Source organism: Erythranthe guttata, chromosome 11, assembly GCF_056151865.1.
Source record: "Erythranthe guttata isolate IM_541 chromosome 11, IM_541, whole genome shotgun sequence".
Classification (NCBI taxonomy): Eukaryota; Viridiplantae; Streptophyta; class Magnoliopsida; order Lamiales; family Phrymaceae; genus Erythranthe; species Erythranthe guttata.
The window spans coordinates 17746356-17763858 of record NC_142543.1 but is presented as its reverse complement, the minus strand read 5'-3'; the positions used below and the strand labels follow the sequence as shown (position 1 = coordinate 17763858).

The following is a 17503-nucleotide window of genomic DNA, read 5'->3' as shown; positions in this document are numbered from 1 at the left end:
AGAATAGTTTCGTTTCTTTCCAAAATAATCCCGATCTCAGCAAGTTGGCCCGCAACTCCGTTAATCTTACGATAGCCAAACTGCAAGGGGTAACATTGTCAAAACTAGTCAATGTCTCGAAAATCGAGGAGAACGATCAAGTCCTCGAAACACAAAGGATCAAAAAGGCATATATAATACCAATTACTCATAGATGATTCGGCAAACTTCGAATTTTTGCAATCGATCGGAACATAAACAAATTAATGAAAGAAAAAAAAAAAGAAGTATCTCTTAATCTATTTCGAAATACATTTAAGAACTACAGAGAGAGGTCTCTCAAACTAAAGAATAATTAAATATGTACATATACCATAAGAAATGGATTATAAATATTACGAAATAGTGCCTAGTCTAAAATAAATATTGTTCGAAACTTGCAACGGATATTCTTTCTTCAAGCCGGATTAGGTTGATCGTCTCGTGCGACGTTAGGGCCAGAATCTGCTGCTTGCTGGAGCAGCTGGATTATCATACGCTCGTCGTTTGTGAATAGTGCTTCGTGTGTTTGTATGACTAAAACACAAACAAAAATAAAGGGGAAAATTAATAATTGAAGGAATTAATATAAAGAATGAGTGAAATTTAAAAGAGTAGTAGATCTATATACCATCATTATTTTGTGTGATGTATGCCTTCAATCCATTGAGGCCTTGCTTCAATCGGTTGATGATTTGCGTCGATTGTTCGGGGTTCGCCCTTATTTGGTAGGGGTGGGCCCTCGCTTGGTGGGTGCTAGGGTTAGCCCTCATCACGTACGGGTTAGCGCCGGGGGCCAATTGGCGCTCGTTAGTGGCAGCCGCAACTTGGTGAGGGTTATTAGCGAGAGAGACAACTTGGTGCGCGTTAGCCATGGCCGCAACTTGGTGCGCGTTACCTCCAGCCGCAGCTTGGTGCGCGTTAGCCATGGCCGCAGCTTGGTGCGCATTAGCTCCGGCCGCAACTTGGTGAGCGCTAGCCATAGCTGCAACTTGTTGCATGTTAGCTACAGTCACCACTTGGTGTGAATTAGCACCGGCCGCCACTTGGCGCGAGTTAGCACCGGCCGCCACTTGGCGCGAACTAGCACAGGCAGCCACTTGGCGCGAACTAGCACAGGCAGCCACTTGGCGGTACATGTTAGCGACAGACTGCCTCTGTTGCACGTTACCGCCAGGTGGCAGCGCTTGTTGCGAGTTACCCGCAGGCGCCCCTCGGTACGCGTTACCGACAGGCGCCAGAACTTGTTGCAAGTTACCGGCTGGAGGCGGCCCTCGGTACGCGTTACCGACGACAGGTGCCGGAACTTGTTGCAACGCGTCACCGACAGGTGGCGGAACCTGTTGCAAGTTACCGGCGGGCGGCCCTCGGTACGCATTACCGCCAGGAGGCGGCACTTGATGCGCGTTAGCGGGGTTCGGCCCTCGGTGCGCATTAGCATAAGGAGGCGCGTGGGGCATCGTCCCTTGGCGCACGTTAGCATATGCCGACGTGGCAGTGTATTGGATCTGTAGAGTCCGCTGCTGTACCTGAACCGAAACCATCGCCTCCTGCGATTGGTTCGGCGTAACAGAATCGCCGGCGGAGGTAGACATTTTTTTCCTTGTTCCTTAATTATTCCAATTAAACATATTAATTAATCAAACCAATTACTCATTCACAAAATTAAACCAAAAATATAAAAATAAAAATAATAATAATAATAATTAAAAGAAGGTAAAATAAATAGTATTACCACAAAAGAGAGAGAGACGCAAAAACGAAGAAGAAACTGAAACAAGAAATGGAGTTATGAAGAACACTCTGAACCCTAATTTCGTTTCTGGAGAAATGCTTTTGACTTGGGGTCTAAGATTTTTTTTTTTTTTTTTTTACCTTAAATATAAATAAATCTCAACCTAAGTTAAAATTAAAGCCCAAGACAATAAATTATCTTAAATATAAATAAATCTCAACCTAATTTAAAAAAAAAGCCCAAAACAACAAATGCTCTCAATAATAATAAATTATTATTTTTTTAATAAATAAGTGGTCTTACGACATAAGTCGCACCGAGACCAAATCATGTACTACATTCCTAACAAAATAAAAGGTAGACATTTTAATACCTTATATCCTGTCTGTAATTACTAATTACTTAAACTTTAATATTGAGAAAATTCATTTCATATTTTTTTTGTAAAATGATCTCATGATGTGTGATAAATTATGCATTAATATTTTGTTTTACCTTATTAACTAGTCAATCATGAAAGTAATTTTTCTCAATTGTATTTTTTTGTTGTTTTTTAAATTAATTGTATATTTTTATAGAATTTAAAAATTGAATAAAAATTAATATGCATGATCTTTATATATATATTGTTGGCGCTAGATTTCCACCAAGGAAGAAATTCGCCTCACTTGGGAAGTAAAAATTGGCTAAAGATTTGTTCCCATGTTTATTTTGGAAATTTAGAGTCCTACATTTGTAATACTTTAGGACTTAGATTTATTTCCTTGTACTTTACTCTTGTTATGAATCTTTTATAGTTATCTAGATTAGAACTAGATATTGACTAGGATTCTGTTTCCTAGTTATTCGGTTCCTTTGGAAGACAGGTCTTTGGAGGCCGATCTCACGCCTATATAAGGCTCCTCACCTCACAAAGACTGCGACACATTTTTTGGGAGAAAAATCACTCCATTGCTTTGAAGAATCGCTGAAACGTTCTGCTGATGAACAGAACTGTGCCATCGTTGGATGTGTCAACATATACAGATTTGCTGTATAGATCTCCTGGGAGATCAACCGCGTCACTGAAGGGAGTTCAGGCCAGAAAGGTGTTCTAGGCACGCGGTGTGGAGCTGCTGTTGGAAGAAACACGAAGTTCGATCGTGTTTGCATGTCCACGTGGATGTAGGGCACAATTGTGTCTGAACCACATTAATTCTTGTGTTCTGTTTATTTACTTTAAGTAGAGTATAACTGTGCCAAAACAAGATTTACAGTTGTAACTGAATACTGTTTCCACAACTTAACTGTTACAACTTAGGTTAATTGATTTCTATAGGCATATAAATTAATATATATATATATATATATATATATATATATATATATATATATATATATATATATATATATATATATATATATATAGGGGCCTTAAGATATAGGTCCCTAGTGACAAAACTAATTAGAACTAAATGACAAGTTTAACTAAACATTTGCTTCAAGTCCTTTATTAAATTCATTCCGAAAATGCCCTTTCACTCATCTTTATTTTTTCAATTTACACTTTGCATTATTTTATATTATTATAAACAATCTTTTTTTCTTATTTATAACATCGTTTTTGAAATTACGATTTTTTTTCTTCCTTTTGTTAAATAATTCAGCAGATTTCAAAAATTCTATAGTATACTATGGTGTACTATGTTATACTATGGTGTACTATCCGATTTTTTTTCTTCTTTTTGTTAAATAATTCAGCAGATTTCAAAAATTCTATAGTATACTATGGTGTACTATGTTATACTATGGTGTACTATCGTTTCTACACTATTATTAAAAAATATTTTTTTTCTACAATATTATTAAAAATTACAAAACAAAACTTGTTTTTCTTTTTTGTTAATTCAATATATATATATATATATATATATATATATATATATATATATATATATATATATATATATATATATATATATATATATATATATATATATATATATATATATATATATATATATATATATATATATATATATATATATATATATATATATATATATATATATATATTTAATGTTTTATTTGTTGTAATACTATAGTAGACTATGGTATACTATGGTGTACTACCAAACCCTAGCCGCCAACAACACACAACCCTCGTCAACCCTAGCAGCCAACATCTGCAGTCGTCGCAACCGTAACCTACCAACTTTGGGAAAACCTAGATTTACGATTTTGAACCAAAATCGAGAAAAATCTCTAGAAGATCAAGATCGAATCTCTACCATAACCACATCCCGCCGCCATCTCGACCACCTCAACCGGCTGCCATCTCGACAACCACAGCCCACCGGCGCCGATTGCTCCACCACAGCCCCCGCCGCCGCCCACAACACCTCGCCGCCATCTCAACCACCACAGGCCGCCGCCGCCTCCCCCATCCCAGCCCCCCGTCGCAGCCTCCTCCACCCCAGCCCCCGCCGCCGTCCACAACACCTCGCCACCATCTCAAAACACAGCCCGTCACCGCCACCTCCTCCACCCCAGCCCCCGCCGCCGCCCACAACACCTCGCCACCATCTCAAAACACAGCCCGCCGCCACCGCCTCCTTCACCACAGCCCCCGCAGCCGCCTCTTCATCCACCACAACCCTTGGCTTCGACTATTACCAAATTAATTAACAAGAGAGAGGTATGGAGATAGAGAGGTGAGAGAGAGATGGAGAAAAAAAACAGAGATTGGAAAAACAGATTAGAGAACGTGTGAGAGAGGGAGGGAGAGAGAGAGAACGTGAGAGAAACCAAAAGAACGAAATAAATCTGAATTGGAGAAACGAGAATATGTAGGTTATATAATTTAGGGTATAAGGGCAAGATAGGGATTAAAAAAATATTAGGGATGTGGCTCATATATTATTTCAAATTAAGGATTTAATTAAAAAAATGAATTTGAACTTGTCATTTAGTTCAAATTAGGTTTCGTTTGAGGGGCTCATAGCATATTAACCCATATATATATATATATATATATATATATATATATATATATATATATATATATATATTCTTTATCTCCTACTTTGTTCGCGTATTATTAAATTTATATAAATATTGACGTTGTTACCAATATCAGTATATCACTAATAAATTTTATTGTAATTTTTATTGTCATGTACTAAATTAATCGTTATTTTCACTTTTAAAGAGAATAATTTGTCAACAAAATTCAATAATATATATATATATATATATATATATATATATATATATATATATATATATATATATATATAATTTGAAGAGAATAAAATTCATTGAGCCATAATATTCTTCAAATTTCATTTTATATTATACATCAAATAGCATAAAACCAAAGATCAACCCTAATGATCAGAAACATCAAACTTGCAAACATCAACCAAATCACAGTTGATATTATAAACTTGGAAAAATGAGTTTTTTAGTCACGTAAGTTTGCTAGTTGAGAATTTTAGTCCACCATGTTTCAAAATTAGAATTTTAGTCCTGTAAGTTACAAAAGTTGAGAATTTTGGTCATATGACCTGCTATAACAGGTAATGTGATGGTTGGTTGAATGAGTTGGCATTTAAAATATTAAAATAAATAGATTAAAAATAAATTAGGTGATGTGGCTAATGAGTTGGAAAATTTTGAAGCGAAATAAAATATACCATAAAATTTTTTTTATATGAATGAAATAAGCATTTTTGCAGTAACTATTTTTAATTAATATTTCATAGTTTTCAATTGTTAAAAATATTAATTAACTATATTTTATTACTCGTTATGGATATTTGTTACTCTTGGTTTGATAATGTATTTTATGTTTGGAGGATCTAGAATACTTTTTTGGTATATTTAATTTAATAGAGTTTTGAATATATTTTATTATTTTGTGTATTTGATTTCTTATACTAATTATGATTGTGCATGTCATTTAACTTTACAACAAGGTTTAATAAAAGGTTTTTTTTTCGGTTTTATGTTGAATTTAATTGTTGGTTCAATTTCATTGTAATCACCAAGTATAGATTTGTAAAAAAATAAAATATTTAGATAAATATTAATTTAATTATTATTTTTATCAAAAAACTAAGAAATATTAATTAAATGTTAGTTAGTCTTATTAGTTACTTCCTTCATAAAAATATAGTTGTAGATTTTATTCAATGGGTTTATTATGGTTCTTTATTGCAAATATAACAAAAAAAATTAAATATATAAATTTAATATGTTAAAATTTCCTCATTATTTTGGTGAATTTGACATTGAGAATTAGTTTTTTCTCCGAAACTATCCAACTCATTAGTCACATTACCTAATTTATTTTTAATCTATTTATTTTAATATTTTAAATGCCAACTCATTCAACTAACCATCACATTACCTGTTATAGCAGGTCATAGGACCAAAATTCTCAACTTTTGTAACTTATAAGACTAAAATTCTGATTTTGAAACATGGTGAACTAAAACTCTCAACTAGCAAACTTACATGACTAAAAAACTCATTTTGCCTTATAAACTTCATATCTCAAACCGTTAAAACAGTAAGAATAACAAACATAAACAGTAAAACCGAACCGATAAACAAACAATAATAACTACCCGTCGTTATCGTCTTCCGAACCCTCCGTGTTCTTGCCATCCTCGACCGTAACTTGCATTTCCCAAACAAGACTTTCGATCTCCTCATCGACATCGGTAATCTCGCAATAACTATCGCACATCTTCCACACGTGCTCACTAACCACCAACGTAACCGTCAATCTTCTCTTCGTAAGCGGTAATCTCCTCCGGCGGCGGCAGGCAATCGTCGTCGTCGACGACAAAACCCTTCATCTCCTCGACGATTAAACTAATCGCCTCGACGGGAGCCCTAATCGCCTCGACGTGAGGTTTGATCTCCTCGACGCAAACCCTAATCTTCTCGACTTGTTCGTCTTTAATCCTCTTGGAAGAAATATACATCACCAACGCGTAAGGCCTATTGGCAACCTCCGCGGCATAAACCCTAATACCGTCGACGGAAGCCTTGATCAAGTCGATAAAAACCTTGATCTCTTTGACGTAATTAATCATGTCATCCAAACGAAGATTCAACTCGTCCACACCTCTGCCGGTAAAATCGAGACCGTAATCAGTGTTGATCTTGTCGAGTAAATCGGTAATCTCTTTGATCGAACCGTTGGTTATTTCTTCCCAAGATGTTTTAATATTTTGATGTCGGATAAAATTTCGTCGAGAATTTTTGCGAGAGCTTCGGCATCGGCATCGGGATTGGTGCCGGGTGGTGGGACAGAAGGGCCGGTAGAGGCAGACATATTGTTCCCTGAATATTCAACTAATTAAGATTAATTATTATATTCAAACTAAATAAAGTCACATGAAATATTTAGGAAAAATAAATTTAAACAAGGAAACGAAGTAGTATACTTGAAAGAACACCTGAAAATTAACACAGGTCTAGAGAGAGAAAGAACGTGCAGAGAGAGAGACGCACAAATCTGAAACAAGAAAGATACTTATGAAGGATATATATATATATATATATATATATATATATATATATATAGAGAGAGAGAGAGAGAGAGAGAGAGAGAGAGAGAGAGAGAGAGAGAGCACAAACCTGAAACAAATTAAAGAAAGATGCTTATAAAGGATAGACTTAACCCTAATTTTGTTTGTTGAGAAAAGCTTTTGCCTTTGGCTTATAAATAAACATATATTTACTATATAGGGTAAATTACAAACACCCCTGAGGTATGGTCAAATTACAAAAACCCCCCTCTTGTTTGGAAAATTACAACCACCCCTCAACTCCTCAAATTTAGTGGAATCTTTGAGATTATATAGAATATTATCACTTTTGTATCCGTTTTATCCCATTCGAACTCTACATTATGAAGCAAGATGATCATAATATGTGTTTTTTAGCTTGTATATATCAGATTGTGGTGCATCGAAAACTTATTTTTACACAAAGCGAGTACAAACTAGAGCACATTCCACGGAATCTAGATGATTATGTTGAATTTGGCACCATAAGAGTGGAGCTGTAAGAAAAAATCATAGTTGAGGGGTAGATATAATTATCCAAACAAGATTGGTTTTTTCGTAAATTGACCATACCTCAGGGGATGTTTGTAATTTACCCTTACTATATATAAAAGTGTCGATACAAGCACAAAATATAAAATATTTCAATAATACAAAACAGCAACCAGCCAATTCCAAGTAATTAAAAAACTACGGATGGAAATTGGAATGAAATTTCCGAATTCCGCCAATTCTGATTGAAAAATATCTAAATTTTGAATGGTATTTTTCATTTCGATTTCCGACACATTGGAATTTATTTGTCGATTTCCGATTTCCGGTCCAATTTTAGTTCCGAACTTTCTGTGGTTTTTTTTTTTTTTGAGGAACTGTTGTTTTTCGAAATATATAATATAATTTTATGATATATTTTTTAATTCAATAATATAACTTGAATATATTTTTTATAATAAATTTTATATTAAATATTGAAGGATCAAGTAAATTAACTCTTTTTTAGATTTTCTTGAATTCACCTGCAAAATTTTAAGAATGATAGAAAAATATTGTGAAAATTTCCATTATACCCGAATTTGGAACAAGAATATAAAGTAATGTTATTTCGAAATTCCGCCGACCGATTCCGAGGCATTTCGAAATCAAATGAATTTTTGCATTCCAATTTTTTTGGAACAGAAATTGGAACCCAGTTTTTTCTTCCAAAAATTTTTGATTTTTTTCCGACCGATGCATTCCGTCCCATTTCGACCCCTAGAAGAAACACATCGTATGTATATATGTTTTATGTCTTTTCCCTTTTATTGAAATAATTGGCTTACAACCCAAGCGCAAACTCATGCTCGAAATCAAATTGTGTAATAAATATAGGGGGGCTTAAGCTATAGGTCCCTGGTGACAAAACTTATTAGAACTAAATGACAAGTCTAACTAAACATTTGCTTCACATCCTTTTTAAATTTCATTCCAAATATGCCCTCACATACGAAAAATGAAATATGCATCAAGTAAAATTTAAACTGTATTTATCATTTTTTCATTCTGCATTTAGCATTTTTATTTTCGCATCTAGCACTTTTGTTATTATTTTTTTTCGTAGAACATTTTATTATTATTTTTTTTTTTTTTGCATTTTCGTATTTTTCCTTTTTTTCCTACATAATATTGAAAATTATGATTTTTTTAATTTTTTTCGGCTGTAGTCTTAGAATCCCATAGAAAATCGTAGCAGTCCGTAGTATGTATAGACACTCGTAGAAAACTATAGTAATCCATAGTCACATATTCATAAAACCTTAATTCCTCTTTTCAACCCTAGCCGCCAGACATCATAGACAATCATAGACATCTATAGACATGAAATCGAAAAATCTTAGATCCGCCCCACCAAATCGTAAATCTCCTCCACCAAACCCTAATATGCGACGCCAACATCACCACGCCGCTAAAGATGGCACAAACCCCACCTATGCTGCCATTGCCCCCAATCCCCACCCCCAACGTCGAGCGCCACCTACACCATTCCCCAGCCCCGAGCACCGCCGCCCAACGACCCCATCCTCATGGCCAAAAACCGGGTCACCATGAGCGCCTCCCCCAGAGCAGCTGCCGCCGCCATCGCCATCCCTCCCCCTATGCCACCGCCTCTAGCACCATAGTCGATTCCATTGTCATAGCTTGAGATCGAGAGAAATAAATTGAGAGAGCCAGATAGAGAGAGCGAGATACAGAGAGAGGCAGAGAAAGAGAGAGAAGAAAAATAAAGAGGAAAGAGAGCGAGATACAGAGAGAGGCAGAAAAGTAAAGAGGAAAAATAGATCTGAGAGAGAAACGTGAATACGTGGGTTATAATATTTAGGGTTAAGGGCAAGATAGGAATTAAAAAAAAATTAAGGATATGAGTCATATATTATTTCAATCTAGGGATTTAGTTAAAATATTTGATTTAGACTTATCATTTAGTTCAAATTAGATTTGCTACGCGGGTCTCGTAGCATATTACCCCTAAATATAGTTCTAAAACACGTATTATTTAATAGTAATTAAATAAATAGGGATGGGATCGGTGGTGATAAATGTCGTTCAATTTTAATAGTACGCTTTCAACTTCAAATGTGATTTGAACATTTGTTAAGTCCGAATTTGGTAAAAAAGTGAAGACACAAAATTTTGTAGATTTACGATTGGATGTCTGGCAATAGAGTTATGCATTCATGAAGGAACATTGACTACAACATGAAAGAATATAATCGCCTTGACCCTTCACGCTTGATATACATGACAAGCCATTGAATCTCGTCGACAGCAAGGTCAATCTCACGATCGTTATCCGAAATCTCGGTGACAGATTAATCGATCGCTAATCACCTTGAAATAACCGTTAATGATCTTCTCTTCATATTAACCGCTAATCTTCTCCGGTACAAGAACCCTTAATCTCCTCGACATTGAAATTTTAATCTCCCGGACAAAGCCATTAATCTTCATGGCAAAAGCCTTACTCTCCTCCACACAACCTTTAATCTTCTCGACATAATTTCTTAGTGTTCGCGGCATAACAATTAATCATAACCGCGCAAAACCATTAATCACCCCGACAGAAACCCTAATCTCATCGACAGAAACCTTAATATCATCGATAAAAACCTTAATTTCACCGACACAATCATTTGTCACACTGACGTTATAATTCATGTCATCGACACCGTCAATAATCTTCTCGATAGAATCGTAATATACATAAAAAACATACACGAAAAGATAAATATAAATTCGGCCCGTATATATGAAGGGTTTAGTATAGAGAGGGATATCGATTATCGAACAAATATGCATTCCATTATAAAACAAGACCTTTACCTTAGTTATAGACTTTATAACAAAAAAAAAAAACAAAAAAAAAAAAAGCATTTCAAGCAAGAGGCTTATCATCATCTCCTTTGTCTTTGCCGATTCCAGGTTCCACGTCAGCTTGCCGATCTTCAAGCTGCATCTCTTGAAACTGCTGAGTCATCATCTGCCCATACTGTGGCGGAAGCGGCGGTGGCGATGGCTGTGGCTGTGGTAGTATATACATGGCTAACACATACACGAACAAAACAATATAAGATATGGAATATATTCTTCTTGTTAGGAATAAACCAATTAGGGTAAAATTTGTACCATTAGTACTCATAGCATCGGGCACTTGACGTGTGGTCGTTGGATCGGAGTAAGCATTCCTGAGGAGACGTCGGGCAATAGCATTCGCCCGTTGGGCAGCAGCCGCATGTTCGTAGGGACTAGGTCTAACTAGGTGGGTGCTAGGGTTAGCCCTCAATCGATTAGGGTTAGGGTTAGGGTTAGCAAACGATCGGTATGCGTCGGCCCTCTCTTGGTAGTAGTCAGCCATTGCTTGGTAGTAGTTAGCCATAGATAGGTTTGTGCGGGGCTGCACTTGGTGGTGCTCCATAGCGGCGTAGAGAAGCGGGTGTTCGACCAGAGGCGGCGGGCGGGACGATTTACGCGTGGGTGGCGTGACGGAGTGGCCGGTGGATGTAGACATTTTTTTTCCTGAATATTCCAATTAAGCATAAGATTTTAGCTACACATGAAAATACTGATAACATTAATTTATGCCGGAATATATATATCAAAAATTAGATATGAAAAATTCATAAATATATATTTTTGGAGAGAGAATAGATACAGGGAAAACACAGAGAGAGACGAAGAACATACACAGAGAGATCTTACACAAAGAGAGATGCAGAAAAGTGAAACAAAAAGAAACGGAGAAATAATAATTACTAAAATATATTATGATAAATAATTACTATAATTTACCCTAATTTTGTTCTTGGACTTTTGACTTTGGGCCTAAGTTGAAAATTGATTTTTTTTTAATACAATTTGCAAAGGCCTCCAACTTTTAAAATCGAAAAATTTCGAAATGAAATTTGCGTAATTTGGAAATTTTCAATTTTTTCAGTCACCTAATTTAAAATATAAACTAAGGTAATTTGGAAATTTTCAATTTTTTCAGTCACCTAAATTAAAATATAAACTAGGTAATTTGGAAATTTTCAATTTTTTCAGTCACCTAAATTAAAATATAAACTAGGTAATAATGTTGATATTATAAGTGTAATTTTTGGAAGAAAAAAAAATTCACAATTCTCTGAATTATTTCTGGAAAAATAAATTTGGATCGGAAATCAGAATATCATACATATATTTCAATTGTTCAAAAAGTCCAAATTTTTGGAATACAGAATGAAAAATAAATTTTCCAACATTGTAAGAATTTGTTTCAATTTCACCCTTGACTTGGATTAGCATTAAGATTGATTATTCAACACAAATTGTGTTCAATTGCTTAGTTTACGATAAAATGAAAAGTACCGTTACAAGGAAGTTTAGCAAGCGAATGGGCTATAAACAGTTGCCCGAACGTTTAATAAAACGAAAAGAAACAGAATTAAACTAAGAGACCGTCGAAAGGCATTCTTCAATGAGAGCTCCATACAACCAAAGACCCGTATCCGAATTATTGAAATCATTAATAAGTTGAATACAATTAGAACTGAAAAAAAAATGAAACACAAAAAGTATCTCTTATTCATTTTGGGGAAATGTTTTGGAACATGGCATAGATCCACAAAGAAGGTATAATTAAAAAAAAAAATATGCTATTTATCCATTGGATTATATATAAAAATTAAATATTGGTGCGCCGCCTAGTCTGAAAATGATTTTTCGAGACGAAAGTTCATCATCATCATCCGACGGTTGCTGCTCTTGAAACCGCCATCTTTCATGCTGTACACTTTGGGTTGGTAAGTATCTCATGTACACAACCTAAAGCTTCCTAAAACCCAAATAACTACACCGGATCGATGCATTTAATTAGACTTGTACGAGTTAACTCGATTTCTCAATTAGTATGCGAAAAAGAAAGAACCACCGTCGCCAAACGGTCTCTTCTTCTTCTCGAATGCATCGTATTGTTGCAGCTCTATTTTCTGCCTCTTGTACAAAGTAGGTTTTCGAGGGAGGGGGGCCATGGCCCCCCTAGTTCCTGTGCTGGCTTCGCCACTGCTATTCGGACGATATTCCAAGCTTTGTTTGGTTTTTATCACCACCGAGAAAAGAATCACTCGAATAAATGCCAATTTTATCGAGTTCACACCTATACGCGCACGTTTCAAATTATCACTACCGATCATCAATAAGAGAGAGAGAGAGAGAGAGAGAGAGAGAGAGAGAGAGAGAGAGAGAGAGAGAGAGAGAGAGAGAGAGAGAGAGAGAGAGAGAGAGAGAGAGAGAGAGAGAGAGAGAGAGAGAGAGGAGGTACGCTAAAGTCACTTACTGTCAGTCTTATCTCTTTAAGTGACTGCATGCAGGCATCGGTGCTCTTCTGCGAGTAATTCACAAAACGATGGCGTAACAACTTGCTAGCTGTCGGCCTTTCTGCAGGGTTTCTACGGAAGCAACATTGTAAGAAATCCTTGCCATCTTCCGACAGTGTTTCGGGTATTGGTGGTGTCTCCTTTAAAACCTTAAACAATGCTGCTGCCTGAAATATATATATATGACATTTTACTATCAAATCAAGATTTAAGAAAAACAAACACACATGAACGATTATATAATTTGCTAATTAACTAACCCCTTCGAATTCGCTCCAAGGAGGTTTTCCATCCATCATTTCGATTACGGTGCAACCCAAACTCCATATATCTACTGCTAAAGCATGATCGGGGCTAGCATCCATTGGCATCGCAGACTGCAATAACTGCAATAGATAATGTGATGTTAGTATATTTTTTTGGGCATGCAATAGTTTTGTGGATGATGAAAAAATATGAAGTTGCATAAGTATATGTACACCTCCGGAGCCAGCCAATATGGACTACCCTTTAACGATAGATTTGCCGTTTCCCCATTCAGCTGCAAATATTGAAAATGAAAAAAAAAAAAAAAAAAAAAACGCAAATTCAATCATTACCAGCTGCAGAATTGTATGTAATAATAGAAGTTTACTATAAAGATGTTAGATTAAAACTCACATGTTTAGCCATTCCGAAGTCAGCAAGCTTGACAACTCCATACGCATCAACGAGTAAATTAGCACCTTTGATATCCCTACAGAAAAATTGATCGTCACTAAACCCGATCAAGGAAGAATTTGACACGTACTAACTATAAAATTACCTGTGTATGGTATTCTTTTTGTGCAAATAGGCCAGCCCACATAGAATATGACGAGTAAAATTGCGAACGACGGATTCTGTAATAGCTCCACAGTGATCGTGGATAAATCTGTTGATCGAACCAGGATGCACGTATTCCAGATATATATAAAACTTGTCGTCAACCTGCATGAACATAAAACAAAAGATCCTATAACTAGAGCATCCACGCAGAAACGAACAACGGTGGGAACTGATTTTCGTGAAGGAAATCACTTACAATCTCACTTCCGTAATATTGCACGATATTTGGATGCTTTAGACGGCTGAGAACTTTAATTTCCTGAAAAAAAATAATAAGCATCAGTGCATCTATTATTGATAAGTAAGAGGGTAGCAAGATAAATGTTAAAAGTCGAACAAAACCTGCTCCAACTGTCTCATACTCTCTGCGGATTTTGAATCATCCGGTAAAATATCGACTTCCTTCATCGCACACAAGGCTCCAGTCTCCCTATTCAGACAGTAACAACTAGTTAGTAAAGCACTTTTAAATTATCCTTACTTAAGAAAAACACGCAAAGTGTGTCCATTCATCCACACATACCTGTTTGAAGCAACATACACACTTCCAAATGTGCCCCTACCGATGAGCTTTCCTTTTTGCCACCGAGATTTAATCGGCACCAATTCAGGTTTAACTGCAAGACTCGAAATTACATTGGGTTGTGAAAAATCAGACGTTGACGCCACTGGGGATACCGGAGTGGACTGTAAAGACATTCCTGCCCCTGGAGGAAGAGGCAGAGGATGTACTGTGGCATGAGGACTATTCTCCCTTCGTGCCAATGAGGTCTCGGAGGGTATTCTTGTAATTGGGCAAGAACCTACTGGGCTCTGAAGGGGAGAACTGTCAACGCTCGATGCAGTTCTATCCCAAGGCATTTGGTAATAGAAACCGAACCCGTGATTCGAATCGGAGTGGGGAATTTCAGGGGCGGACCAGACGTGGAAGACACTGTTTGGGGGAGTCATGTAATGAGGTGTGAACATGTCGCCGTTCAGGGGACTTGGTGCAGGGCTTGAATAAGGGCTAGCTGGAGCACTTATCGGGATATTAATGGTGAAATTGTTGGTTGATCTTTCTTTCGTGTTTTGCTTCTGGCGTGACTTCCTATACGACCGATTTTCAGAGTGTTCTGCTTTTGGATGCGTGTTTTGGCCGATTAATCTGTTGGGTTTGGGAATAAAATAAACATTTAAAAGAGAATCAATATGCCACCATGTTCAACGAAATAGTCCTGTATGCCACAAATTAACGAGAAAACCAACCGAATCAAAATGCAGCAATGTCTAAAGGAAAACTCTACTCTACGAGAGAAATTTCACAGAAGTCGTAAAATGATATAGAGCAGGTTCCGATGCAATTGGAGTTGTAAACGAAATCTGTTTCCAACATTATGAAATTGAGAACTTCTACTATAAAGAAAAATTTAGAGAACGAGAGGTCGGGGTTCGGAAAACTGATAATTCAGAGATAGAGAATGGCAGCTGCCTCGAATTATCCCAAATCCATATAAAAAATAAAAGATAAATACTACAAAGTTTCTACGAGCAACAAAACAACAGGATGCTACATTCCCAAATGCCTCAATTAATTACCCTATGTTATGAAGATGCAATGAAATGATTATACAAAGCTTTACAGCAGATATCATAAAATTCCTGAAATAAAACAATTAATATGTTAATTGTATTTTATCTTATACCTCTTAAGCCCATCGAATCCATCAATGGTATTGGTCGAGCTCAACGCCTCTGCGGTGTGCCTTTCTCTCTCTCTGTCTCTTTCTCTCTCCTCTCCCCTCTGATTTCGAATCGCCTTTGGCGAGGGCAGCGGAACGTTGTAGGGACTGGGGGAGGCGAATTTAGGGTCCCGCCGCAGCAGCACGTGCAGCTCCGGCATCGGCAGCGGCTGAGGCGACGGCGACCTTGCCGGAGGAGAATGGCAGCTGGCCGAACGCCACGATTCGACGTCGTTCTTCGCGAAGGGGCGGAATTTCCTGGACCGCATGAGGCTCCGGTACCGCCGGGAGGAGAAGAAACCGGGCTTTACAGAGTACCGGCCAGCTCGGTCGCCGGAGATGACGCTGTCGTCGTCGGAATTCGACTTGGAGGAAGAGGCGAATGCGCCCTGCCACCAATGCATGATCGCCGGTGATTAGCAAAACCCTTATTAATCTCAACCCTGAAAAACCAGCAAAGCAATGTTTTGGAGGGGGTTATTGAAGATTGTTTACAAATTTAAAACGTGGTTTACAAATAACTGACGTCATAATTTATATATAAAATAATTATTTTATTTTCAAACTGAAAAAGAAAGTGATGGGATTTGAAATATAGGGGCAAGTGAAAAGGGGAAAGTAGAACCAGGGATATAACCCCAATATACAATTACAAATCAATTATTATTATTATTATTAAATTCCTAATATAGAGTTTTTAAAATAATTATTGGTGCAGGTACCTATCAGCTTGGGAGGCCAGTTGGAGGTTATTTGGATTTGATATTCACTATAGAGACCCACCCGTAATGAGATTGAGTTTTCATCTACCTGACTGCCAAACAGTTGTGTTCAATGATAATCAACATTTACATAATGTGCTGAACAAACCGTCTGCTAAACAAACAATGTTCTTAGCTTGGTTTCAAGCAAATAAGAGGTATCCAAAAGCTAGAGATATTAAGTATGCAAATTTTCCACAACAATTTGTGTACCATGAAGACTCTTTAAGGTGGGAGCCTAGAAAAAAAGGATTTGCAATTGGAAGTGTTAGAATTTATTTCGTGCAGATATAAATTATTTGTGTCAGATTCAGTTTTTCGTTACTGTTGCGTGAAGTGTTGCAACAGTTCGTGAAACAGTTCGTAAAAACAGAAATAAACGAGACACAAATTTTAATGTGGTTCGGATACAATTGTACCCTACATCCACGGGGACCTGCAAATAAAATTTACTAATTTTTAGTTTTACGAATACAATAATAGGACTTAATCAAAATACAAAGACTCCCTCTTTGTTGACGCCGTTCTTGTAAACTACGCTGAATTATAAATCTTCAATTTGCAGCACGTCCCTTGCTCCGCACGGTTGAACTCCCTTCAACGCTGAATCCCTCAGTCGGCGGATCGATCTCCTCCCGAGATCTGTTTAAGCCCCTCTCCCGAAGAACCGATCTTCTTTTTGTATAGAAGAAGCAAACTTGTGATACTCCTTGAATCTTGGTGTCTTCACCACAAAGCCTTGAAGCCGATATATTTTCTATGAAAATCACGTATCACGATGGAGCAATAAAAACGAGAGGAAGAAAAATATTTCTCTGAAATCTTCTCTCGATAAAAAAGACGCTCCAGGTGCAGCAAAAATAAGAGCAGAAAAATATAATTTTTCTTCTCCAACAAAAGGCGTGCAACAGCAACCAAGAAGAGAGAGATCGACTTCTCTCAAAAAAAA

General features: G+C 36.7%; 3 protein-coding genes across 3 annotated transcripts; all 3 read right to left on the bottom strand.

Annotated features, from left to right (window-relative positions):
- Positions 1-229: 229 nt before the first annotated feature.
- LOC105955790 (uncharacterized) lies at positions 230-996 on the bottom strand. The gene is made up of 2 exons (XM_012979586.2): positions 650-996; positions 230-555 (listed from the first exon to the last, which is right to left on the bottom strand). The coding sequence occupies exons 1-2, from the start codon at positions 945-947 to the stop codon at positions 437-439; spliced, it is 417 nt and encodes a 138-aa protein (XP_012835040.2). The 5' UTR covers positions 948-996; the 3' UTR covers positions 230-436.
- Positions 997-10595: 9599 nt separating this feature from the next.
- Positions 10596-11446, bottom strand: LOC105955789 (uncharacterized). Its single transcript, XM_012979585.2, has 2 exons — positions 10978-11446; positions 10596-10893 (listed from the first exon to the last, which is right to left on the bottom strand). The coding sequence occupies exons 1-2, from the start codon at positions 11357-11359 to the stop codon at positions 10727-10729; spliced, it is 549 nt and encodes a 182-aa protein (XP_012835039.1). The 5' UTR covers positions 11360-11446; the 3' UTR covers positions 10596-10726.
- An 873-nt stretch (positions 11447-12319) lies between these two features.
- LOC105955774 (mitogen-activated protein kinase kinase kinase 5) lies at positions 12320-16355 on the bottom strand. The gene is made up of 10 exons (XM_012979568.2): positions 15758-16355; positions 14596-15219; positions 14415-14502; positions 14269-14331; positions 14011-14174; positions 13866-13941; positions 13687-13746; positions 13466-13591; positions 13166-13372; positions 12320-12985 (listed from the first exon to the last, which is right to left on the bottom strand). The coding sequence occupies exons 1-10, from the start codon at positions 16195-16197 to the stop codon at positions 12980-12982; spliced, it is 1854 nt and encodes a 617-aa protein (XP_012835022.1). The 5' UTR covers positions 16198-16355; the 3' UTR covers positions 12320-12979.
- Between the last annotated feature and the right edge of the window lie 1148 nt (positions 16356-17503).

Excerpts from the sequence above, each read along its gene's own strand:
- LOC105955790 (XM_012979586.2), bottom strand. The coding sequence starts at position 947 with ATGGCTAACGCGCACCAAGCTGCGGCTGGAGGTAACGCGCACCAAGTT. Across the intron at positions 556-649 it reads CATCACACAAAATAATGATG|TCATACAAACACACGAAGCA; the intron begins GTATATAGATCT and ends TTTGTGTTTTAG.
- LOC105955789 (XM_012979585.2), bottom strand. The coding sequence starts at position 11,359 with ATGTCTACATCCACCGGCCACTCCGTCACGCCACCCACGCGTAAATCG. Across the intron at positions 10,894-10,977 it reads CGATGCTATGAGTACTAATG|CCATGTATATACTACCACAG; the intron begins GTACAAATTTTA and ends TGTATGTGTTAG.
- LOC105955774 (XM_012979568.2), bottom strand. The coding sequence starts at position 16,197 with ATGCATTGGTGGCAGGGCGCATTCGCCTCTTCCTCCAAGTCGAATTCC. Across the intron at positions 14,175-14,268 it reads AATATTACGGAAGTGAGATT|GTTGACGACAAGTTTTATAT; the intron begins GTAAGTGATTTC and ends ATGTTCATGCAG. Across the intron at positions 13,942-14,010 it reads AAAAAGAATACCATACACAG|GGATATCAAAGGTGCTAATT; the intron begins GTAATTTTATAG and ends ATTTTTCTGTAG.